Source organism: Mustela nigripes, chromosome 4 (assembly GCF_022355385.1).
Source record: "Mustela nigripes isolate SB6536 chromosome 4, MUSNIG.SB6536, whole genome shotgun sequence".
In the NCBI taxonomy this organism is placed as follows: domain Eukaryota; kingdom Metazoa; phylum Chordata; class Mammalia; order Carnivora; family Mustelidae; genus Mustela; species Mustela nigripes.
In genome coordinates this window covers 18,003,947-18,029,313 of record NC_081560.1, presented here as the reverse complement: position 1 = coordinate 18,029,313, position 25,367 = coordinate 18,003,947, and the positions used below count along the sequence as shown (strand labels likewise).

The 25,367-nt window shown below is 41.2% G+C and overlaps 1 protein-coding gene and 1 long non-coding RNA gene across 3 annotated transcripts in view; one reads left to right on the top strand and one right to left on the bottom strand.

The window, feature by feature from the left end:
• The window catches only part of BPGM (bisphosphoglycerate mutase), a 27,645-nt gene extending 11,351 nt beyond the window's left edge, over nt 1-16,294 (top strand). Inside the window, exons 1-3 of one of the 2 annotated variants that reach the window (XM_059396382.1) lie at nt 501-1,015; nt 1,681-2,343; nt 14,290-16,294. In XM_059396382.1, the coding sequence (XP_059252365.1) occupies nt 1,743-2,343; nt 14,290-14,471 (783 nt within the window). In that variant the 5' untranslated portion in view covers nt 501-1,015; nt 1,681-1,742 and the 3' untranslated portion in view covers nt 14,472-16,294. Of the gene's footprint in view, nt 1-500; nt 1,016-1,680; nt 2,344-14,289 lie in introns of those variants that run through there. The other variant, XM_059396383.1, reaches the window with a different exon arrangement.
• Nucleotides 3,748-25,367, bottom strand: LOC132015687 (uncharacterized). The gene is made up of 3 exons (XR_009403746.1): nt 25,203-25,367; nt 11,810-12,026; nt 3,748-4,707 (listed from the first exon to the last, which is right to left on the bottom strand). It is a non-coding gene; the product is annotated as an uncharacterized LOC132015687 (long non-coding RNA).

Below are 25,367 nucleotides of genomic sequence, written 5' to 3'. Positions count from 1 at the left end.
AAAAAAAAAAAAAAAAAAAAAAAAAGAAATGGAAGTCCAGGGGCACCAGGGTGTTCAGTCATTGGGCCTCTGCCTTAGGCTCAGGTCATGGTCCCAGGGTCCTGGGATCAACTGCCACATTGGGCTCCCTGCTTGGCGGGGGAGCCTGCTTTTCCCTCTCCCACTCTCCCTGCTTGTGTTCCCTCTCTCACTGTCTCTCCCTGTCAAACAAAGAATAAAATCTTAAAAAAAAAAAAAAAATGGAAGTTCAAAGCCCAACCACCCTCATCTTTCACCTACTTGCCGACTACCTCAGTCCGCTTCCTCCCTCAGGAGGTCCTCCTGGGTTGCCTTCACCTGAAATAAGATGAAACCATATGGTAAAGGCTCTTTTCCCATCAGAATCTCTAGGAATTACTGAAGAAAGGAAACAACTAGATACCTAGATTCCAGTTAACTTTGTCACCGATGGTTATGTAACCGTGGGTGAATCACAGGGTAAGTGGCACAGAACAGGGCTTGCCAAGAATGGCAGAGGACCGGGCCCCGATGTTCCTATCATTTTTACTCCCCAGGGTGGAAAACCCGAGGATGGAAATGGAAGGCAGTGGGCAAGGAAAAGGAGCAGCATCTGTCAGCATAAGTATGTCCACAGCAAGGAGAGTGGAGGCAGCCTGAGGCGGCCAGAGCTCCACCAGCATCGAAGGCAGCAGAATCTCCAGGGGACAGAGTGGGATCAGCAGAGCTTCGTGCCAGCAGCTTAACTTAGGGAATTCCGAAACACTTTAAAGTTGTCTGTGGCACTCCACCAGACTCTCCCACTGAGATGTGGCTGGTTTCCGTGGGACCGTTTAAGGACCACGGAGGAGGAGTCCAGGCTTCCTTATCAGCATGCTTCCTCTCACTCCGGCAGACCTGCTCCTGCTAATCTGTTCCCACAGGCAGCATCTCTGAGCTGCTTGCATTTGATAGCTTGTTTGGCTTACGGATTTATGCCTGCCGAAAGCTCGATCTTGAGCCCGGTGAGATTATTTCGGTGAGTGCCGCGTTCAGCGTTAATGTTGCTTTAAATCACTTTTAGTGTTGTTTGAATGTTGAACCTTAGATTTTCATCTAGGTCATGGAGCTTATGGCAATGAAGAGCTAGCTGCCCCCAGTTAGTAGTGATTTACATCCTGGATCAGTGTGGTGGAGTCATTGAATGAACGTGTTTAACGTCTATAATAAAGCGAGACTGGTAAATACTTCCTTTTTTCACCAGAAGAAAAACAAAGTGAGGAGGATGCCTTTGACCCGGAGTCAGCTGCTAGAAGCTGGGAACTCCCAGCTACTAGTCATCCTTTTAGACATCTATAACTCATTCCATTAAATCCTCTCTTCTGTAAGCACGGAAGGCCTTTTTATCTGGCAGAAATGCAGCAAGCCATTACAATGATGTGTTCTGTTTACATCATGCAATTAACATACTGTCTCGCCGTCAGAAAATTTAAGTTGACTAGGTTCCCCATAATGAATTATTTGTAGGATTATGCCTGTATGTGCCATAGCGTATAAGGTGTCTGATCTCTTGATGTCAAATCTGGTAAAAGGAGTGACTTCAATTTAGTTCAGACACCGACTGTGGTAAAGTTGTGCTTCCGTTCCCGGGAGTCAGTTGAATGAAGAATGTAACAATATACTTTTTGTTCCTTCTCTTTCTAGATGTATTGCTGTCATTGAGTATTGGCCTACCTGAAAGTGCTAAGGGAAGCTCCGCCATCAGGATGTCCAAGTACAGACTGATTATGTTAAGACATGGAGAGGGTGCTTGGAATAAAGAGAATCGTTTTTGTAGCTGGGTGGATCAGAAACTCAACAGTGAAGGAATGGAGGAGGCTCGGAACTGTGGAAAGCAACTCAAAGCGCTAAACTTGGAGATCGATCTCGTATTCACATCCATCCTTAATCGGTCCATCCACACGGCCTGGCTGATCCTGGAAGAGCTGGGGCAGGAGTGGGTTCCAGTGGAAAGTTCCTGGCGTCTAAATGAACGTCACTATGGAGCTTTGATTGGCCTCAACAGGGAGCAGATGGCTTTGAATCACGGTGAAGAACAAGTGAGGCTCTGGAGAAGAAGCTACAATGTGACCCCACCACCCATTGAGGAATCGCACCCTTTCTACCATGAAATCTACAATGACCGGAGGTATAAAGTGTGCGACGTCCCTGTGGATCAGCTGCCCCGATCTGAAAGCTTAAAGGATGTTCTGGAGAGACTCCTTCCCTTTTGGAATGAAAGGATTGCTCCTGAAGTATTAAGTGGCAAAACCGTTCTGATATCCGCTCATGGAAATAGCAGCAGAGCTCTCCTGAAGCATCTGGAAGGTACTATCTTTGTGCTACTACTTCCTAAAGGTTGCTAAGTGTTATATGTGAGCCTTATTAACCTAGAAGAGATGTGGTTTCTGCTTGCAATACACAACTGACATGACAGACTTTCTTTCTTATTCCTTTTCGCCTCTTTAGTCTTTTAAGAATCATTTCATTCTATAAATCAAAACCCCGGTGGGTTTCACATTCATATTATAGACAGCAGTGATTCTAAATCTTTAACAAGCATCTGAATTACCTGGAGGGAGGGTTTGGTCTCCCACAGATTGCTGGTCCCATCCTTGGAGTTTTGGATATGTAGACCTGGAGGGGGGCTGGAGAATTTGCATTTCTAAGATGTTTTATGGTAATGCCAATACTGCTACTTGGGGTACTCCACTTTGAGGACTCTTGATCTAAAAGATTATATGGCTTTTGTTATAGTAACTTTTAGGGAGGCTAGGAAGGGTATACTTTTCTGTAGAAATGGTATGCAAAGCCAGTTGATTTATTTGAGTCTTTCCTGATAAATAAAATTATCTAGACTTTGGTTTTGCCCATGCTCTTCCAACTTTAAACAGTTACGGTGTTCCGGACCTGGCCTTCTTGAACAGTTCCTTTGTTCCAGCCCTCTCTTTCCAGATCAGGCTGAGTCATTGCTTGGGAGAAAGTTAGGGAGACAGAAAAGAAAAGAAAAGGATGGCTTATTACAGATAATCGGTTGCCTCCATTTTATTTTAACTACTTGATGTTGTATTCTAAACATACTCCAAAATGTACACTATTGTTATCTTCCTCTTGAGTAACATGAACTAAATGAACTCTTGAAGACCTACGCTCACCACTTTGGGCATCAGTGATGGCCCTGTGACACCTTCAGGGGGGTCTCTCCTTCCCCTCTCTCCCTTCACTAAGTAATCCCAGGCAGCTGTGCGTTTTGAGTGATCTGCTCCGTCCACCGTTTTCCTGTCTGTCAGCACTCTCAGCCGCTAACCCATGATACTAGAATCCTCTCTCCAGCATCCCCTTCCCATTCGGCTTTACCTTTCTCTAAGAGCCGGTGAGAAATGAAGAGGTTGACATTGTTTGTGAAATAAGTGAAAATAGGTTATTAACAAAACAAAGTGATCTTTATGAGATTTCATTGTAAACTTTTTAGCATGTGTTTTTACCCCTGATTTTTAAGTAACATGGCCAGGAGCCATAAATCATTACTCCTGTACCTGCATCCATTAGTTGTGCAGAGATCTAAATTCTACAGACTTTACTGGCTATTAAAAACGTTACTGGCTAGACATGGTGCTCAGTCTGTTGGTGTATGTTTGTGTATGTATCTTATTTACTCAACTCTACAAAGAGTTCTATTCTTCCTCTTTCAGAATAGTCAGATACTGGATTAAATGACAAATAACTTCATCATTATTGGACTATAGTACTTTATTGTTTGAAGAAGAGTTGAGCCTTCTCTTAGGATAGCGACAAACTGAAATTGAGAGTTTCAGAGTTTCTGCCGAAAGATGTATTCCGTCCCACAACACCAGTTCCTTTTTTCCAAAGGTGGACCTTAGAGCTCTTCGTGGCCAAGCCCCCGCCCCTAAAGAAAACACCATCATCTCCTTTGGGATCCTCTTTTTGTTCTTTGTTCCTGTCTCAGCTAGGAAATCCTCCCTTTAAAAGCGACGTCTTACTGTTTAGCACCATTTATTCTTCAACTGCCTTCAGGCTTCGATGTCTTTAAGATTATTCTGCATCCCCTGCCATAGCTCATCTTAGATACCCCCATTCTATTAGTGCATTGTGACATCACGATTTGTTACTGTTCTTTTCTTAAAGAAAATAGGGAGTTTTACAGATGGTAGTGAGGAAGACTATTCCCATGATGGGGGCGGAGGCCAAACCACCTGTGGAGGGAAAAGTTATCCACAGAAAGCTTACTTTCTGCATTTGAGGGAGGTTTTGAAACCACTAATAATTTATTTAAAAAACAATCACTTGGGGTAGCTGCTGTGGAAAACAATCGGGCAGCTTCTTGATAGATTAAACATCAGTTACCATATGATCTACTCATTCTACTCCTAGGTATTTACCTGTATGCATTTCCTAATGCTGCCGAGACAAAGTATCAATCACTGCATGGCTTAAAACAACAGATAGTCATTTTCTCGCAGTTCCTGGGGGCTGGAAGTCCTAAAGAAAAGTGTTGGCAGGGTCATATTCTCTCTGAAGACTCAAGGCGAGAGTCCTTTCTTGCCTCTTCTAGCTTCTTGTGTTCTTTGGAAATCTTTGGCGTTCCCCAGCTTGTAGATGCATCATTGTGGCCCTCAGTCTTCGCTTGGTGTTTTCCCCATGCGTCTCTCTCTTCCTTGTCCAAGTTTCCCCCTTTTGTAAGAACACAAATAATAGTACATTAGGGCCAAAGACCTCCTCTTAACATGATTACCTCTATAAAGCCCCTATTTCCAAATAAAATCTTCTCAGGTTGGGACTTCAACAGACCTTTTTGGAGGGATACAGTTCAACCCATAACAGTACTTAAGAGAAATGAAAACATGTGTCTACATGAAAACTTGGACACAAACCTTCATAGCAGTATTATTGATAAGAGCCAAAACATGGGAGCATCTCAAATGCCCATCACCTAGTGACTAGATAAATTAAATTTGGTATATCCATTCAATATAATATCATTTGGCAGTGAAAACAAATGGAATAGTCTTATGTGCTCAACATGGGTGAACTTTGAAATCATTGTTACCTAAAAGAAGCCAGTCACAAAGGAGCATATATTGTACAATTCTACTTAAATGAAGTGTCTGTGTGGCCAAATCTTTAGAAACAGAAAACAGACTGTTTCCTAGGCCTGGGGTTGAGGTGGTGGGGGGTGTGGAATGAAGAGTGACTGTAGTTAGGTACAGGTCTTCTTGTTGGGGTGGTGAAAACGTGCTAAAATGGATCGTGGTGATGGTCACACAAGTCTGAATGTACGAAAACCCATCGGCCTGTATACTTCATGGGGGTAAGTGGTATGGTATGTCATTTATCTAATTAAAGCTGCAAAAATAGTTTAATCAATGGGATTGAAAGATGAAAAGATTTGATATTGGCCTAGAAAAAAAGATTTCGGGGCAAATATATGGAAATGCTATCAAAGTAGGCATGCATAGATGTGGAGTACAGAATAAAAAATAAAAATAAAATACGACTTCGACCACTACAGCAGAAATGGATTTATAAGGATATAGGGATTCCTGAGAAATTAGCAGACATTAGTTCTCAGGCTTCATTTTAACTTTCTTCTGAAGGTCTTTTTTTTTTTTTTTTTTTTTAAGTTGAATGTATAGAACTAAATCACCTTTCAGAGCTTACTGAAACCGAAGCAACCTTAAATTATAATTCCTATCCCTCTCACTATAAACAGGCCTTAGACAAAATGTGTTTATTTGGGAGAGAATTAATTTAAAAGAGCGGTGTTCATGCTGGAAGAGGTAACTGGTATGAGGAGATTCTAGTTGGAAGTATGAAAGCGGAAAAGGTGTGGAGTTGGCTGATGTCTGCAGCGGAGGACAAGGGAGGTGTCGAGGAAGCAGGCAGGGACTGGAAACGGGAAGGCAGGTGAGCAGGAAGGATGGCAGACATTCAGGGGAGAAAAATTCAGAAAATCCAGAATGTGCTATTGGCACAGGCCCACAGGTGGGGAACCAAATGGAGTGGCTGGGAAGATGGGGGTCTGGCCAGAGGCTGGTATGTAATCTTGGCTCAGCCATCCTGGGTAGGAGAACAAGTTTGTTCCTTTTTGGCCTGTAGTACCCCCTGGTGGTGGTGCTGTTAGGATTCATGGAGCCCTTTGATGTCACTGTGACTTCCTATAATGACTTCCGCATCTAACATGGAAGAAATTGTTTCATGTATATAAAATGGACTAAACTAGATTTTAGGATCACTTGGAAAGTTAGTTATCGTGTCTTATTTTAGGAGTTCTCTAAGTACCAATCTCCACTAAGAGATATCTGCTCTGGTGTATACAGAAAAATAAGATGCGGGTATTCCGTGTCACAGCTCTAAGAATTACGTATAAGTGACTTTCCCAAGATCAGAAGAAATCGTGTGTTATTTCTCCCATGTCATTTCTATTAATGGGATTTTAGGTTTTTTAAAGTTTATTCTGAATGTACATGATCACTGGAATCGGAACATGAGTCCTCTTACCACGCATGTCTGACCTTCAGAAGCCAAGCTATAGGGCATAACGTGGTATCGATAAATTCCCAAACTAAAAGAAAATATTCCTTTGAATTTGGATGCTAACTCTTTAAGACTCCAAAATATTAGGTGACTCTCCTTTACTTTAAGGGGGGAAAATAGAGATTTTTATCTGACAGTAAGGAGTAAGGACTACTTGCAATTTACTGGGGATTATATGTGTTTAGTGTGTTAAAAACGTATCATAAAATTTACCATCTTTCTTGCCAATTTATTCTTACTGTAAAGTTATATGACTATATATATCACCATTAGCCGTTTTCTGGTTAATACCTGTCATCCCAGTATAATTATTAATAGCCTTTCCTTTCACTTTCAGAAGTGCCCCACTTGATTAATAAATTATGTGGTCACCTTACTATAAATATGTTAGCCTTCACTAGTATTAAGAATGACTCTTTAGGCACCTGGGTGGCTCATTTGATTAAGCAACTGCCTTTGGCTCAGGTCACCATCCCGGGACTCTGGGATCAAATCCCACATCGGACTCTCTGCTCATCAGGGTGTTTGCTTCTCCCTCTGACCTTCCCCCTCTTGTGTTCTCTCTCTCATTTTCTCTCTCAAATAAACAAATAAAATCTTTAAAAAAAAAACAAAAAAGGAATGAATCCTTGAATTGGCTATGCCCAGATTCCATACTTCCTATAAACACAAAAGTTGCTGAATTCTTTGCATTGATTACAAAAATAAGAATGCTTGTGATTGTAGATTCATTAGAGTCCTAGTCATGCTTTCTAGATATGTTTATATCAAATTCTCCTCTATAAACAGGATCCTTTGAAGGAACTGGGCAATGTTTCTATGTGTTGTCTTTAAACTGTTTGACAGATTAAAGCTGTCACTTCCTGCTGGGGAGGAGTGTGGTAGTTGGTAGAATCCAACTGACAGCATACCATCATATCACACAAATATGTTATTGTTTAAAGACTAGAACTTAGGGGTAGGAAGGATGATGATCCTATTAAATAACCACTTAGAATATTGGTTTACCCTGAAACCTCTAAGTGCCTTATGATCTTTTTACTTAAAAAGTATCCTAGTGTTCCACATCTATTCTACATTGTATCTACCTCAATTATGAAGAGTGTTGGTTCTTAAGACATTATTTTTTTAATTTATTTTATTTTTTTTATAAAAATATAATGTATTTTTATCCCCAGGGGTACAGGTCTGTGAATCACCAGGTTTACACACTTCACAGCACTCACCATAGCACATACCCTCCCCAATGTCCATAACCCAACCACCCTCTCCCTACCCCCCTCCCCCCAGCAACCCTCAGTTTGTTTTGTGAGATTAAGAGTCACTTATGGTTTGTTAAGACATTATTTTATTTCTCAGCTCTTTGTGCTATAACTTTACCCTATAAGCAGTGGAGTCCTGACTGACACTTCTTCCATTTGTGAAGAAGAACACAGGTGCTTTTGAAGGAAAACGAAACCCAGACAGACCTCAGATGACTTAGCCATGATCATGATAATTAGTTGGAGTCCTGAACTCCACCCAAACCCGGTTCACTGAGTCTCCACACATGATTACCCCCTGGGCTTTTTTGTTTAAACTTTTTTTTTCCTAAAAAGTAGCCCTTCCCTTGATCTATTTCTTGTTTGGAATACTGTATTTTAAGAAGCTGAGTCAAGAGTATCCATGGCAGGTAAACCATTAAAAGTTAATTTGATGCAACTAACTGAGTCTCCAATTATTATTGCTGTTACCCTAACATTGTGGTTTGTGTGTGGTGTTTCCTAGTGCAGCTATAAAGGTGGCCTTATTTGGAGTGCATGCCGTGTGCTAAGCGCAGTTCTAGGCATTTTACCTCATATCCTGTTTAATAGAGGAACTAGCACAAGGCTCTGCCCCGGCTGGAAAGCTGTGTTTCAACCCTGTGTTTTACTCTGCTGTTTGGTGTATCTAGGTCATATTTTTTATTTCATTTGACCAGTCAATCATTGATCACTAAGCTCTTTTGCTTAAAGAAACTGCTTTAATAAAAAGGAGCAGACTACTGATCTATCTTAACTTCATGGGTCAGTCTAAGCTGTATTATGCCAAGTGAAAGATGCTGAATTCAAAAGGCTGTATTATACCTTCCTGCTGAAGTCTTAGCCCTTGGTGGTTCAGAATATGACTGTATTTGGACATAAGGTCTTTAAAGGGTAATTAAGTAAAAGAGGCCATTAGGCTGGCCCCAAAGCTAACACAATGAGTGTCCCCAAAAAAGATCAGGACACAGACACAGAGGGAAGACCACGCAAAGACACAGGGAGATGGCAGCCAGACCAAGGAGAGAGGCCTCAGACCATGATATCTCCACAACTGTGAGGAAATAAATATCTGTTATTATTTTTTTTTTTTTTTAAGCAACAAACAAACCAGGCATTGTAGACTCTATTTATTTGCCATTCTGGAAAAGGCAATACTATTGGGTCAGAAAACAGATCAGTGGAAGAGGGGTAGGCTGCAAAGCAGTACAAGGAAATTTGGAGGGTTCATAGAACTATTCTGTACACCCAGGAGGGTGAATTTCATTGTATGTAAATTATACCTCAGTTTAAAAGTCTTGCTTTTATCCAGCAAAATGACCATTGCCCCAATGGGGACCATGCCTTTTGGTGCACAAAATAATAGACTAGATTAGTTTGATTGTCAGATAGTAGAATTAAAGGAAGGTTGCTACGTGCACCTACCTTTGCCTTTGAAAACTAACCTGGAGGGCACCGGTATGCTTTCTCGGGAGCAACTGGTACTGTCTTTACTCAGCACCCAAACCATGGACAGCATAGGAAATCGCCAGTCAAAGCCCATCTTCATGAATTATCTATAAGCTGTGGGACCACGAAGCTTTGTACTTAGGGGTGTGAGTTCCTCTAGTAAAGGTTTTTCTGCCTCAGAATGATTTCTCCTTACTTGCCACCAAATTCTCTGGTCATCATGGGGTCTTCTGACTTTTTATCCTTCTCACAACCAGCCAGCCCAGTAATAATAGGTCAACGTAGGAGAACGCACAGTACAGTGAGGCAAGGGTTACCGGTTCAGAGCAAGGCAACACTCTCGTATAGGAATTACAAACCCAGGACCCACAGGTCAGCACCCAGCATACACTTCTTGCCTGATCGGGACAGTCTCTACCCTGTGAATTACTTATTTAATCTCTGTTTTTCAATTGTAGATCACTGGGGAGATTTCATGACCTTTAACTTGAAAGTAGCTCTTAATACTTTCAGAAGAAAGAAGACTTGAGACAGACTCAGGAGATATTATATAGTAAGAAAATGCCTACCTAAGGGGCGGCTTTACCTATTTTTAGCATGTAAACGATTATCAGTGCTGGGCTAATAAGTCCAGGCCAAAGCATCCAGACCCACTTCTCCCAGAGCAGCCCCGTAGGAAAGCTCCTGACGCAGGCTTAGTATCTAAGAGCATCCTGTTCTGTAGAGTTCCAGACAGGCGTGTGTTTCTTTCTCTGTGGTTGGCATAGTCACTTCCTGTTTGTTTCCTGCTGGCCCACACTGAAGGAAAAGCCAGGGACTGAACTGGAACGTTGGATGTAGTCTGCCTCTTGCCAGCGGAAGTGGATTGTTTAGTCTGGGTTCAAGCACAGGGCTAGGCAGTCTCAAGTTTGGAATCAGAGTGGCGTGCAGGAGACTCATGAACGACAGGCTTGATCCCTGAAGAATTGTGTGCAGCTGTACACATGGCCAGGCAGAGAAGCCTTGAGGCGAAATTAGAGAACCAGGGAGGGCAGGTCAGCTGGGGCCAGCTGTGGGGGCGGGGCTGAGGAGTGCATCACCTTTGGCATTTTAGCAGGATATTTTCAGCAGCAGCAAATTCGGGCCTCTCTCTGGTGGAGCAAATGCTGGCCTGTTGGTATGGTTAAGCTTTCTCTTATTAGAAGAAGCATCATTGATTTACAAAAACCTTCACTTTTAAAAGCTGTAGGCTATTTTCACTATAAAGCTCAATGTGGAGTGGATTCTGCCTTCTGCCTTATTCTAAATTAGAGGCTGTGATCCTATCGTCACATTACAATATTCAAATAACCCCTTTCCAGTTGCTCCCCAGCCTATCTTTAAGTTGCACATAATAGCCTCCAACACTAAAGGAATTCTAACTAAAATAGGCAGATCATCTATGAAATTGAGAGTCTCTTGTATCAGCTCTTATTTTTTGCAACAGAATACAGACCTCTCCCTGCAAATCGCCCATTGGTGGGGTTTGAATTGTGACTTACTTGCCTGGGAGAGGTACCTCAGGGCTGGGGTGGCACCTCCTGGTCCAATGAGCTGATCAAAGTGGTTTCCCTCTTTTCCTCGATTCCAAAAATATGCACTATGTATTTGGGGTTTACTCTCATTCTGTGACAGATCTGCCTCCCTGAACATCTTCCCTCCTATTTCCCAAGATTCAAAGGTTTTAAGCAAACCTTTTAGAGGAAATCAAAGAAATTATATGGAGGACAAATTTAATTTGAGTTGTTTATTAGCTCTAAATATAAACAACCTTTTCTTCAAGGCTAAGAGCCTTCTCAGCTCTCTTCTTTTCTTAGTAAGGTTAGAAAGGAAACATAATCTTTCACCAAGGTTCTTGGTGCAGGATACAGCCTCTAGGATTGGACACATGAAATCTTTACTTTTGAGGAGATTTTGTCTCTGTTTTGACCTTGTTCTGAAATTTGGCCAACACCATACCTCTGGCAAAGTCTTCAGAGTGCTTTCGTGCATAGGCTTTATGCAGTAGAGTTTTTAGTTACTATTTCATTCCTTATTGCTTGTATATATATTAAGAAGTAGATTCATATAATGTAAACATTTCTAATAGTGGATCATAGAGCTAAATGATTTCTGGAACTTGGCACCATAATAGGGTTCTTTACAGTTGAACAAACCATTTACTAAATTCTCACAGTGACCAAGGCACTGTTCTAAGATGATAGGGGACACAGGGATGGATGAGACATGGTCCCTGTTCTCAAGGAAGTTTGTAACCCTGGTAGGAGAAGCAAGCATTTGCACAGCCACCTCTAACAGAAGGTCAAGTGTGAGTGCTGTCGTATATGTACAGTGATCTTAATATCTGGCTGTGTTTCCTGTTCTTGCTGTATTGACTTGAGGACTGGGGCTCACAGGTGCAGATTTGACTTCCTTAAGTTAATCCTGTATGCAGAAAATGAAATCGTTTGAATTTCTCTCCATAGTGGCATTGAGTTACCCTTTTGACTTACCATAAATGTTCATTATTTCTTACTTGAAATGTCCCAGTCATGTAGACTGATTGCAGTTAACTCCTAGTTGCTTCTTGTAAAGGTTCAAGAATTAAAGACAGGGACGCCTGGGTGGCTCAGTCGGCTAAGTGTCTGATTCTTGATCTCCGCTCAGGTCTTGATCTCAGGGTCATGAGTTCAAGCCCTGCGTTGGGCTTCATGCTGGGCATGGAGCCTACTTTAAAGAAAGAAAAGAAAAGAATTAAAGACAATGGTTGGGGCTTCAAGAGGGGGTGGTTGTGGAGGGGGAGAGACAGAGAGGGGTAGTAATGAGATCTCCAATGATTGCTTTCAATACATTCTTGGATGCTAGATAAAAAATCTAAGCCAGTTATCAGACAGGCTTGTGCTGTTTGTCCACTCATTTTAAACTTCATATGATGTTCCAGTTAATGAATTTATAATATGGTATTGCATAATATAGTACTGATTCAGTTTGGCTTAATTCAGTGCAGATGCATTGTTCTAGCCTGAGGACCTCTGCTTGCTTAACTTTTTCTCAGGACAAAGAGTGGCTTATGCCAAAATCAAGTAATGAGTAATGGCTTCACTGTGGTTTTTCCTAATTTGCTATTTTAAAATTTCAGTCCTTAAGTCTCGTGGACTGATTATTAACCAGTCTAGGTATTTTAAATATGTGTAAGTAATTAGTCTGCTGTGTGAACGATTTGAGTAGTCATCAAAGTGGAATGTCAACTTTATTTATTGGAAACATTTCTATTTCTGTTGAGCTCTCCTTCCTTTGTAGGGGAAATATTCTAGTACTTGTGGCTTTTGTTGAGTTGGCTCTTTGATTTGGTCCTACACAAAATTGGATTGTTATCAATGCCATAGGCATGAGCTTGAGGGCAGTGCTACTAAAGAGAGGACCTGTCGAGATCTGGCTAGATCTGGGGCCATGGTCAAACAAGAGAGCCCCATGTGTGCTCCAGCCCCTTTCCAGAGAGCTAGAACGCTTTACTAAGGTCACAGACCACAACCCCTAAACCTGGCCCACCCATCACGAGCCCACTGTGTTAGCTGTTTCAAAGAGCTCAGACAAATCTGTTCATGCCCTTTACCAGTCCTGAAAACAGGAGAACACTAGCTGCTACAGATAGTACCCAGCCCTTCACAGGGGCACAGCAGGGATACATTCTCCTCTTTCCCTAAACTGTCATGAAGTAGCCTTGGACAACCAGGGTTGAAGTCCTGGGATTTTGAATTAAAAAACCCGGGTCCAATTTTATTGCTTTAACAGTCTTGTGATTTGAGAAGCTTTATTTAACTTCTCTGGTTCTGTTTAGTATTTTTTTAACAACTCTATTGAAATATAATTTACATAATATACAGTTCACCCATTTAAAGAGTACAGTTCAGTGACTTTTAGTATGTGTACAGAATTGTCCATCTATCACCACAGTTAATTTTGGAACAATTTCATTATTCCCAAAAGAAACCCTGTACATAGCTGTCACTTCCAACTTTCTCTATTTCTTCTAGCCCTAGGCAACCACTAATCTCTTTGTCTCGCTGTATATTTTCCTATATAAATGCAATCATCCAACATGCAGTTGGTGGCGACTGGCTTCTTTCATTAGCATAATGTTTTCAAGATTCATCAATGTTTAGCATGTATCAACACTCAATTATTTTTCATTACCAAGTAATATTCCACTGTATGGCTATACCACAGTTAATTTCTCCATTCATCCCTCGAGGAACATTTAGGCTGCTTCCACTTTTTGGCAGTTATGACTAATGCTATTATGAAGGTTTTCCTACAAGAGTTAGATAGGAAACATGAAGGAATAACAGGTTGCCCTGAAGGGTATCTGTTATACTACAATTTGATGTGATGCAACTCTCTGTCTAAGGTGTTTTATTCTAATTTCTGGGAAGTTTTTTCCTTCCAGGACCTATAGCTCGAATCCCTCCTAGTATCTGGTATATTTCCAGACCTGCAGCTGTTATGGGACTCAATAAATGTGCAGTGGGGCACCTGGGTGGCTCCCTCAGTTAAGCGTCCGACTCTTGATTTTAACTCATGTCTTGACCTCAGGGTTCAGGGATCAAACCCTGCATCAGGTTCTGTACTCGGTGTGGAGTCTGCTTGAGATCATCTCCCCCTGCCCCCCCCCCCGACAAATACATAAATAAATAAAATCTTTTTTTTTTTTTAAGATTTTATTTATTTATTCGACAGAGAGAGATCACAAGTAGGCAGAGAGGCAGGCAGAGAGAGAGGAAGAAGCAGGCTCCCCGCTGAGCAGAGAGCCCGATGCGGGACTCGATCCCAGGACCCTGAGATCATGACCTGAGCCGAAGGCAGCGGCTTAACCCACTGAGCCACCCAGGCGCCCCAATAAATAAAATCTTAAAAAAAAACAAACCCATGTGCAGTTACACAAGTGAAGAGAAGTTCCTCTTACATTGCCTTCTATGTCTTGTCTGTTCTACAGGTATCTCCGATGAAGACATTATCAATATTACTCTACCCACTGGAGTCCCCATTCTCCTGGAACTGGATGAGAACCTGCATGCTGTTGGGCCCCACCAGTTCCTGGGTGACCAAGAAGCTATCCAAGCTGCCATTAAGAAAATAGATGATCAAGGAAAAGTGAAAAAACGAGCTGAAAAATGAAGGCTTTCCCATTTGATGGCTAGGAATGGCTGCAAAAGAAGTGGCATGCAGTGTTTTATGGGTGCTGATCTCTCTCTCTTTTTTTCCCCCTGTTTTTCCAGAACTGGGCTATGGGGTAGAGTGTATATAGGCAACTACGTAACTTATGTTGCTCAGAAAAAGGCTTTAGGATGCCTGAGTAGGCATGAGTACTCACTAGGCATGAGTAGGATGAACTCTCCTGATAGTCCTATTTGAGTTAGTGTTGTGGGGCTAATTAGTAACCAGAAGGGCTTAATCAATGTCCTAAATATCCAAGATAGGAGAGTAACAAGTAGAGGTGAAGTTTAAAGCTTTCATCATTCAATACATCATTACTGAGTCACTATTGAGAGACACTACTTATTCTAGTAAGTAGTTCACGTTTATATTTACTAAGACTTTCTGGGATGATGGTAAGGTATATTAGAAATATACTCTACGTAAGTATTTATTATCAGGCTTCTCCTCTGGGAAAAGGGATGCTTTTCCAGTTAAAACCAGAGGCCCATTAAATGGGGGCTATCATAGATGGGCTTCTTCAAGAAAGCCAACAACAAACTAGAAGGCCCTTTGCCTTGTCTCTAGGCCAGAGACATCCTTTCTTTGACATTCGGAAGGATTGCCCTTTGGCTGCTAGAATTAGCAGCATGGACACAGCCCTAGCTGTTTGTGTTCTCCTTTTGTTTCGTTCTGTTAAACTTCAATCTTTGGGTACTTAAAATTGGTTTAAAAATAAAGGTCTGTGACCAAAAAATGAATATCCCCGAAGCATCTCCATATATGTGATGAACATTAAGCAAAGGCATCTGAACTAGTCTTTGGCTCAGAACCTTCCTGGGACCCTCACAGAGTTGCATGGACATTCACAATTCTCTACAAATTGAACATCCGGATCGGAGGGAAAGTAGAATATAGTGCACGTAATTTTATCACGTGAGCAGGGAAAATATGGTACATTGGGGCTTGTCATGTACATGAATTTTTCACCAGCTGAGAGCAAACAATTATGGTACATAGTATAGAGCAGCGTGGGTAGGCCATGAGCAGACGGGATTACTTCTCAATCTCAATGACCCTATTTTCTAGATCATATTTTTAACCATCATAGGTATGCAAGTCCTCTTTCTTTAAACTCTTGCCTTATTTCAAGGCAGGTGACCTGTATTTCAGTGATAAAGTCATGTGGGAAAAATTGTAGCTATTTATAAGTTTTTCATGTTTTTTTTTTCCCTTGGCAGATTAATCTGTTTGTATGGTAAATGGCCATAGAAGAAAACTAATTTAGAACCCTTGCTACAGCTTGGCCTTCATTTAGTCCTTACAGTAGGACTCTTCCCGCACTGGCAATGAACATGGCTGGGAAGAAAAGCTGGACTGTGGATGCTTTACGTTTCTGACCGACTCGTGGTGTCTACTGTAGCCCTTCATCTTAGTCCAGTTGCTTAACCAGTGAATTCAGAGATCAGGTCTTCCTAGAATACCATTCTTTAACAGTTTCATCTCTGGAACTGACCTCTGAATTTTCTAACCCAACCGGTGACCGTATCTTAATGCGGCTCGAGACCCTAGAGTTGGAGTCTTTCCTTGTCCTGCAGTGAGGTGTTCACTCCCAGGGTACCCCCTGGCTGGATGATATACTTCTACACACAAAGCTACACTCAGAACCAGGCAGTTTGGAATCTTGCCGATTTCCTCTGATAGGGTTTATTTTTGCCCACACTTTTCTGCTATAATTTGGCTTATTGTTTTTGAGATCTTGGCTGAAATAAATGAGACATTTCTGAAAACCTCATGTAAAATGATTTTTTTTTAAGATTCTATTTTTCAAGTAATCTCTACTCCCTGCACAGCCGTGGAACTCAACAACCTCAAGTCACACACTCTACCAACTGAGCCAGCCAGGCGCCTCATTTTTTTTTTTTTAAACATGCAAAATTATTTCTAACAACTCCAACAGTTCACCTGTATTAGACCACCTAATATACCTGTTTTCTTCACATGGTTTACAAGATATCCAGAATTTTTGATGTAGAAATCTTGAAGACTGAAACCTGCATCCTAATGTTGGCATCCTTCTGTTCTTTGTGAAGTTGGGACAAAAAGAGGGGGATTTTTTTTTTTTTAAAGAAAGTGGTAGATAGCCTGTCTAGAGATTTGGCCATGAGAGAGGGCACGCCGTCCTGCTGCCCGGTTGGGCTCGTCCTGGAGCCAGTGAGACATATGTCCTCTGCCCAGGCTGAAATAATTGTCCCAGTGTGGAACGAGTGTGGTAAGATGAGGGCAAGAGCAAGGTGCTCCTCCTGGAGTATTAACTTTTAAATATCTCAGACGAGTACCATATCCCTGTACACCATGAATTTCTTTTTCCAAAAGAGCAGGAGTTCTCCAGAAAAATGGAGGTTTGCGTGTCATCTAACACTGGAGCCCCGACAACAAAGCATCCCTGGAGGAGAATACATCCGTGTCATACATTTTCCTTCGCTAAGATGTGCAAGAGAGATGTCTAAATGCAATCTCAACGCGATGGTTTCGCCCAAGACTTGTAGGCCATTTCTTGTGTGGGAGCATGATCGCTTTTATTTGAATGCTGTTACTGCACGTGCACAGGAATGGTGGTGGTTATTGGTCCTCTGGTCTGGGAAGCCTCCCTATGCTCTAAAGATTTTCAGGGGTGGGATTTATTTATGTATATATGTATTTATGTATTTTGGGGTCAGTGCATGAGCCTGTTAAAACCAACCCCCAGGGGGCAGCACTTGGCCAGCTTGGTGGCCAGACGCAGAAACCTGACTGGTCATGTTGCCGCCCCAAGGGAAGAGAGAAGAAAAAGGTCAAATATTTCCCCACTCCTTCTTTCATGTAGCTACAGGTCTTTTTTTTTTTTTTTTTTTCCCCTGACCCTTCACCGCTTTTGACAGAATGGGCTAGGGGAAGCATTTTTCCTAGACAGAGATTTCGTCATTCCCTGGTGTCATTTTTAATTCATTTGCTTGCTTTTGCAAGCCACAGTCTCTTCAAAGTTCAGCTTCCCTGGTACCCGACAAGCCTTTCTTAGGTTCTTCTTCCCTCAGAAACATACTCAAATTGCCTCAATGTTGCGGTTCCTGATTATGTTTCCTGCTTTTGTGTTTTGCATAATTGAATTTTGCAAGTTTTTGGCTGACTTGTATAATACTGTTTGTAGTATTAAATCATGGCTTACCTCACAAGCAGATCTGGCTATGGCCTGAGAGTCTAACACACTGGACTATGAAGGGAATTTAAACCACCGATTCCAAGAGGAAAAATGAAACATCCAAAATATTAGAATATTTTAATCCTTCAATCTCCCTCTTATGACAAAGTTAGTTGGCCAAGTGATAGGAAGAATGAAAGTCACTCTTTTTCCACAGGTTGCCACGTTTTATTTACTGGAGGATGATCTGGCTGTATAGTCTAGCCTTTAAGACACTGGGATCTTAAGTTGCCAAAATAAATTTTAACTTTCTTGGACAATGTTCTAGGGGTAAGCTAGAGTGTCACCCTCTCTTCCTATGTATCCATAATACAGCCACATAGCTCTTGCTTTTTAAGTCAGAGCTGGCCATTTAAGCTTACACTTACTCTGATTTGGCAGGAATACATTTTTAAACAGTCATCTAAAAATTCTTCTTATTATAAAAAGCTTTAAAGAGCCACAAAAACAGAGACTATAAATAGCACAAAGAACACTCCTATGCCCGTCTAGCCCCCAATTGCCACCTCATTCACTTACGACTCCTGTTCTGTATAGATGCCCTCCGTCTTCCCCGGCTGGCACTGGATTATTCTGGAATAAATGCCAAACATCAAGCGGGATAGATTCCAAAAAGGAAAACAGCTTAAGTAGTCTTTGCACAGTTCGAATGGAAGCATTAGTATTCTGTTTTGAACTTTGCCTTTTCTCGGTACTTCAGAGAAACCTCACGGCAGCCTTTGTTAAGTTGTCCAATTTGAGTCTTGGCTGTATACAATCTGTATTCCCTCTGGTTGCTGTCTGGAGACCTGTTAGTCTGTTACATGTGATTTCTGCTGAATAATGCGAGATGATTTGGTGACTCTGATGATAAATTCAACTGTTTTAAAGATGAAAATGTTCCTGAGACTATTTTAAATAATTCTGAAACCAATTGCATAGGTTTAAGAAATGAGTAAATTTGTTGTTCTTGTAAATCAGGTTACTCACTATGGGAGAAGGGAGATAGAACAAGGAAGCAGATAAAGAAGAATGCTGTTTTATCAGTTTTGAACTGGAGCTATTTAATAAGCACTTTTAAAAAAAAAGATTTTATTTATTTATTCGGCAGAGAGAGATCACAAGTAGGCAGAGAGGCAGGCAGAGAGAGAGAGAGAAGGAAGTAGGTTCCCCTCTGAGCAGAGAGCCTGATGTAGGACTCGATCCCAAGATCCTGAGATCATGACCTAAGCCGAAGGCAGAGGCTTAAACCACTGAGCCACCCAGGCGCCCCGAACTGGAGCTATTTATATGAACGTATGTGTGTGTGTGTGTGTGTTTTCTCTCCCTAACACCACCTCCTCTCACCCCCAGCTCTGCCCCTGTCCTCTGAAATGACCTAGAAGCAGTAAATACACTAATAATGAGCACACCTACAGTCCTGCGCTTGCTTTCTAATTACTGTTCCACAGAACCTGGGATTGTTTGGGGGAAATGGTCATTTCCAGGTTTGAGACAGATAAAGGAGAAGGGGAGCTTAGAACATCTTGAGTCAGAAAAGAAAAAAATGCCCGAAAACTGATGGGACACAAAAATTGGCTTCAAGTGCCAAATTTGGGACAATTTGCCATTAAAGTAAAGAGTGATGATGATGGATAATGGGACATTTGTCTCAGTCCGCTCAAACTGCAGTAACGGAAAACCACAGGCAAGGTGGCTTAAATGACAGACATATGTCACAGTGCCAGAGACTGGGCACCAAAGATCAAGTGCCTGATGAGAACCCTCCTGGTTTTCAGACAGATATCTTTTCACTCTAGAGTGGAGGGGAGGGCGCTGGTCTCTTCCTCTTACGAAGACCTTAATCTCAGCATGGGGGAGATCGACCTTCATGACCTCATGTAAATCTAAGTACCTCCTAAAGGCCTTCCCTCCAAATACCAGCACGCTGGGGATCAAGGCCTCAATATTTGAACTCTAACTGAATATTTTAATTAAAAGTTATAAAGGACATTTAGGGGCTGCAGAATTTAAGGGTGATATGTCATGTCTGCAACTCACATTCAAATGGTTTGGCCAACAATGTTGCTGTATATTTAGAGAGGGACAGAAAGCAAATGCAGTGAATGTTACAATCCATAAACTGAGCAAAGAATGTATAATGTACTATTGTACTATTCTTCCACCTTTTCTGTGGGTTTGAAATTTTTCAAAATGAAACCAGGAAAACTAAAGTGACAGGAGGGGGGGAAAAGAATGGACAAAGGAGCAGCTAAAACCATCTCTGTACTGACTGGATAAAGGTGTCCTGCTTTCTGTGCAGTTTCACTCTTCCTGAAATCTCAGGCCTTGTTAGGGAAGAGAGGAACTTCTCGGGTCTGTATTGTCAAGAAACAAGTACCCTCATTCTGTTTGGGGCTACGGTTAGGCATTATACCAACAATTAGCTTTTCTGTTGATAGAGCAACTCACGAAGAGTGTTGATTGCCATTCCCTTGTAGCCGAGCAAAGAGTAAATGGAATTTCTTCCTCCTGATGCAAACCCTTCTAGTTTAATCTCCTTTACTGCTTGAGGGTGCCATTCCTTCTTACTGTCACCATTTGGCTCCAAAACCAATATGTACGGTCTGGACCCATGTTTCGTTGACCTTCAGCTTGGTGCAGGAGCAAGGTCACCAGTGCTCCTCATGTCAGTCATCTCAGTGGCCTAGCCCCGCCCTGAATCCATGTGACTCTGAAGCAGCCTTGGTTTCTACCGTTCCTCCGTGCCTCCTTCTACTAAGACCGCTGAGGGTCAGAGGCCAGCAATGACTTCTCACTGCCCAAACAACACGCAAATGGATTGTGCTGGTACTTAAGATGTGCCTTTTATTTATGTTGTGATTGGCCACTGAAGGCTTTGTTTCACAAAACAAAGTTCATGAAAATATCCTATTTTTATGAAGGAAGCCCTACCCCCAAGACAGTTTTCTTGCTCAACCTGTTCATTTAATTCTTTGAACAGCCAAGTTTTTAAAGACTTCAGCATAGCCCAGGATGTGATACAAACACACCTTCCAAGAACTAAACCTAATTTCCAGTCTGCAGAAGATAGATGCCCGAGATTAACATTAGCAACTGTTGGCCAAAATGTTAAGTGGTCACTTTCTCAATAAGGCACCTGCAGCCTCAGAGTTAACTCAAGGATTTTTCATGAACTCACTCTAGCCACACAGCTACTGCGAAGGGAATGTCCATAAACCATGCTGCCTCGTGTCCACTTGCAAGGAAACCTCATTTGACATAACATTGACCTCAGTGAGGGAGCAGAGGGTTATTAGTAAAATTATTGCATCAAACCTACCCTGTTAGTGAGAAGGTTCTTTGGAGTGATTGAAACTGGACCTTGGAACAAAGAGGGTAAAGTGCATCACACAGTTAAGTGCCCACTGGCCTCTTGGATTGAGGTCCTTAATCCATTCTGACACATGTTCTATAGAATGTCCATTAGAGTTCTCCAGACAGCTACTGGCCATAGGTTAGCTGGTCAGCATTTTAGTTTCTGAAGCACACTAGGATTCTGAACTGGATGGTAGGGAACATGATTTGTAGCAGAATTCCAGGTACTCTCTTGGGAGAGTCTTGGTATTTTTAAAATCTTGATTTTTTAAACCTTAACATTTATTTCTACACCCAGACACTGGGGGTCAGTATTTGCTCATAAATGCCTCTGGATTTGCCTGTAAACCTAGTTCTATTTACAAGAGGTCATGGCCGATGAGGCCTGGAATGGATTGTAGGATCTCTTTTCCTGATCCGGTAAGCGTAGAGCTCAGCGGATGTAAACACGAACTGTAAATAGAGACCTCAGGGTCCCCCATGGGATTGTAACTTGGGAAAGAGACATAAATAAATGCAAACTTAGATTTTTAATCTAAAATATAAACTAATACCAAGTCCTTGCTGGTTTCTGGAGTCTTGCTGGTGTCTGGCAACCGTGGTCCTGCCAACACACTCAGATGCTCAGCCAGCATCCTGGCCGTCACCCTGACTTTCGTTCTGATCAGTTACAGAGTCCTGTTGATTTTCTCTCCTCGTTCCTTTCAAATCCATCTCTTCTGTATCCTCCCCGCTCAGGCTCTGGGTCACGTCCTCAGCTTTGCTCTCTTTAAACATTTCGGACATCGAGCTCCCTCGTTCTACTTTTGCTCTTCTCCAGTCCTCTCCAAAAATTTGTCGGGTGACTTTACAAAAGTTCTGCCACACAGAACACGATGCAGGCTTTCAGGGATACCAACACCTTTTTAAGGATCTGCCTTTGCCCTCATCATCTCTCTATCACCCCGCTCCTTGCCTGCCTAGTCTCTGCTTATCCCTCGGGACTCTTAGGCTCCCTTATGGTCCCTGACTTACCTATGCGGACCTCACTTGTCCCCTTGTCCCTTCTCTTTGTGTCAGGAGAACTGAATGAATCTCAAGTCCCCCGCCTCCTGAAGTTGAGGGCCAGACAAGGTCATGAATATTTACTCTCCAACATTTCAAAAACATATACCCCTTGAGTCCTGGACTGTTCATTTTTATAGGTTCAAAATATTTGTCGTCTAGCAGATATTTGATCTTAATCTGTACCGTGCTCTGTGGCTGTCTTCCCGTCAGTCCACACAGATGGAGAAACCCGGCTGCTGGTTGTCAGAGAGCCAAATGAAGCCAAGTGGCCCGACAGCTCAGAGCATTTCTCCATGGGCAGCTGCCATCATGGTGTGGAAACAGGTTAATGACTCGTGTTCTTGCCTTTTAATCAAATTATAGAATTAAATGTAGTAGTATAAATATTTTGAAAATAAGTAGAGGATCCCTTAATCCTGCCATCCTGAGAGCTATTTCATTTATTTCTTCCTATATGCATTTTTTCACATAGATACATTCTTAGTTTACATTCCATTGTGGGTTTTTTAAAATCATAAATATTTCTCCATGGTTCATGGGCTTCAAACTATCTTAATATATGGATAAATATTGTCCCGTCATTTGGATAGAACTTAAATGTCCCAACAAGGAAAAAAATTAGATGCTTTCAATGTTCTGCTCTAATAAATAATTGTTTCTATAACAGGCCCATCTTGAATGAGTGTGAGCTTTAGTACAAGAGCACAGTGGTGGCCCACATGCTACTTGTCTAAATATTTTAAAATACCAATCAAGCTAACAAACATACATAGAATGTTTTGTATGTTTTATATAACCTGACAATTATACCTTTAAAACAAAAAGTATTTTAAAATACATAGACATTTTATATGACTGAAACCCAGCAAACATCAAGAATGCCTACGGAAGTCTTCTCTGAAAAGATGTCATACATACCAAACCTTGAATGATACAGTGTATATGTCAGAGTGTGCATATGCGCATATGTCTGTGTGAGTGCTAAGGCAGAAAGGGGTATTTAAGAAGTAGATAAGCTAAGGCTAAGGTAGCTTGGGCACAATAATGAGCAGTGAAGCATCATGGGATAGGATTAGAGAAGTAGACAGATGCTACATTGGGCCATGGTGAGAGGGATGGAAGAAGAGAGGGATGGGGAAGGTCTTCTCAGCAGAAGAGTGGTCCAGCGGCCCAAGCCCTTCTGGCCACAAAGAGCTTCAGCCATTTGAGCATAGTCTCCCCAAAGCAATGTTTTACTTTTCACTGTTGTGAAATATGATCCTTGTGAGAATCATAAATCCTATCATCTTTAAAGAGAGGTTAAGCCTCCCAAATATATAAAGCACTGAGAGAACTGAAAGTAGAAATGGACAGCAATACATTAATAATAGCAAACTTTAATACCTCCCCTTCAGTTAGGCTAGAACAACTAGACAGAAGATCAATAAGGAAACAGAGGACTTGAACAACACAACGGAACCAATTGGACCTAAGAGACATATACAAAACACTGCTCCCCAAAAGTGCAGAATACACATTTTTCTCAAGTTCTCAAGTTTCTCAAGTTCTAGGTGCACATAAATCACATGCTAAGCAACAAAATAAGTCTTAACAAAGTTAAGAAGATTGAAATCATACAAAGTATCTTCTTGGACCACCTGAAATGAAACTAGGATTCAATAGCAGAAAGAAAATGGGAAAATCACCTAAAATGTGAAAATAAACAATTTACTTGAAACAATAAATCAGAGAAGAAATCACAAGGGGATTTAGAAGAAATCTGGAGGTAAAATGAAAATGCAACATACCAAAAGATATTGAATACAGTAAAAACAGTACTAAGAAGAAAGTATATAGTGACAAATGCTTAACATTAAGAAGAAAGATCTTAAATCAATAACTAATTTTGCATCTCAAGGAACTACAAAAGGAAAAGCAAACTAAACCAAAAGAAGAAAGAAAGAAAGAATAAAGATTAGAGCACAGATAAATGGAGCAGAGAATAGACACAAAAGAAAAGTTAACGAGACCAAGAAATGGTTTTTGAAAATATTGACAAAATTGGCAAATCCTTAGCTAGACAAAGAAAAAAAAGAGATGAAACTCAAATAATTAAAATTAGAAATGAAAGAAGGGACATCACAACTGATGTCATGGGAGTAAAAGGGATTATAAAAGACTACCATGAGCAATTATATGTTAACAAATTGGATAACCTAAAAGAAATGGATACATTCCTAGAAACATACAACCTACAAACACTGACTCATAAGAAATAACAAAATCAGAGTAGACTTATAACTAGGAGATTGAAGCAGTAATCAAAAGCCTCCCAACAAAGGAAAGTCCAGGACCAGAGGCTTCACTGGAAAATTATACCAAATATTTAAAGAAGAATTAATACCAACCCTTCTAAAACTTTTCCAAAGGATTGAAGATGTGGGAACATTTTCAAACTCATTCTATGAGGCCAAAATTACTCTGATGCCAAAAAAAGAAATAAAAGCCACCCAATTTTGAAAGAAAAAAGTCAAATTATATCTGTTTCATAGACAACATAATTTTCTATGAGAAAACTCTAGAGATTTCACCAAAAAAAAACCTGTTAAAATTAAGAAATTATTTTAACAAAGTTATAGGATAGAAAATCACACAAAAATCAACTATGTTTCTATACACTAACAATGACCAATCTGGAAAGAAAAGTAAGACAACCCATTTATCGTAAAATCAAAAAGAATAAAATACTTAGGAATAAACTTAACCAAGATGAAAATCTTACACACTGAATGCTACAAAACATTGCCTAAAGAAATTAAGGAAGACACAAATATATGGAAAGATATTTTGTGCTCATGCATTGGAAGACTTAACATTGTTAAAATGTCCGTACTATGCAAAGTTATCTACAGATTCAGTGCAATCCCTATCAAAATCCCAATAGCATTCTTTGTAGGAACAGGATTAAATATCCTACAAATGAATCTCAAGAGACCCATAATACCCAAAGCAATCCTGAGGCCTTGCACTGCCTTATTTCAAAACATACTACAAAGAAACAAGACTCTGTAGTACTGCCACAAAAAGTGCAAAAGAATTAAGTTGGACCTTACCTTACATCACACATAAAAATCAACTCAAGGGGCACCTGCCTGGGTGGCTCAGTGGGTTGAGGCCTCTGCCTTTGGCTCAGGTCATGATTCCGGGGTTCTGGGATCAAGCCCTGCATTGGGCTCTCTGCGCAGTGGAGTGTCTGCTTCCTCCTCCTCTCTCTCTTC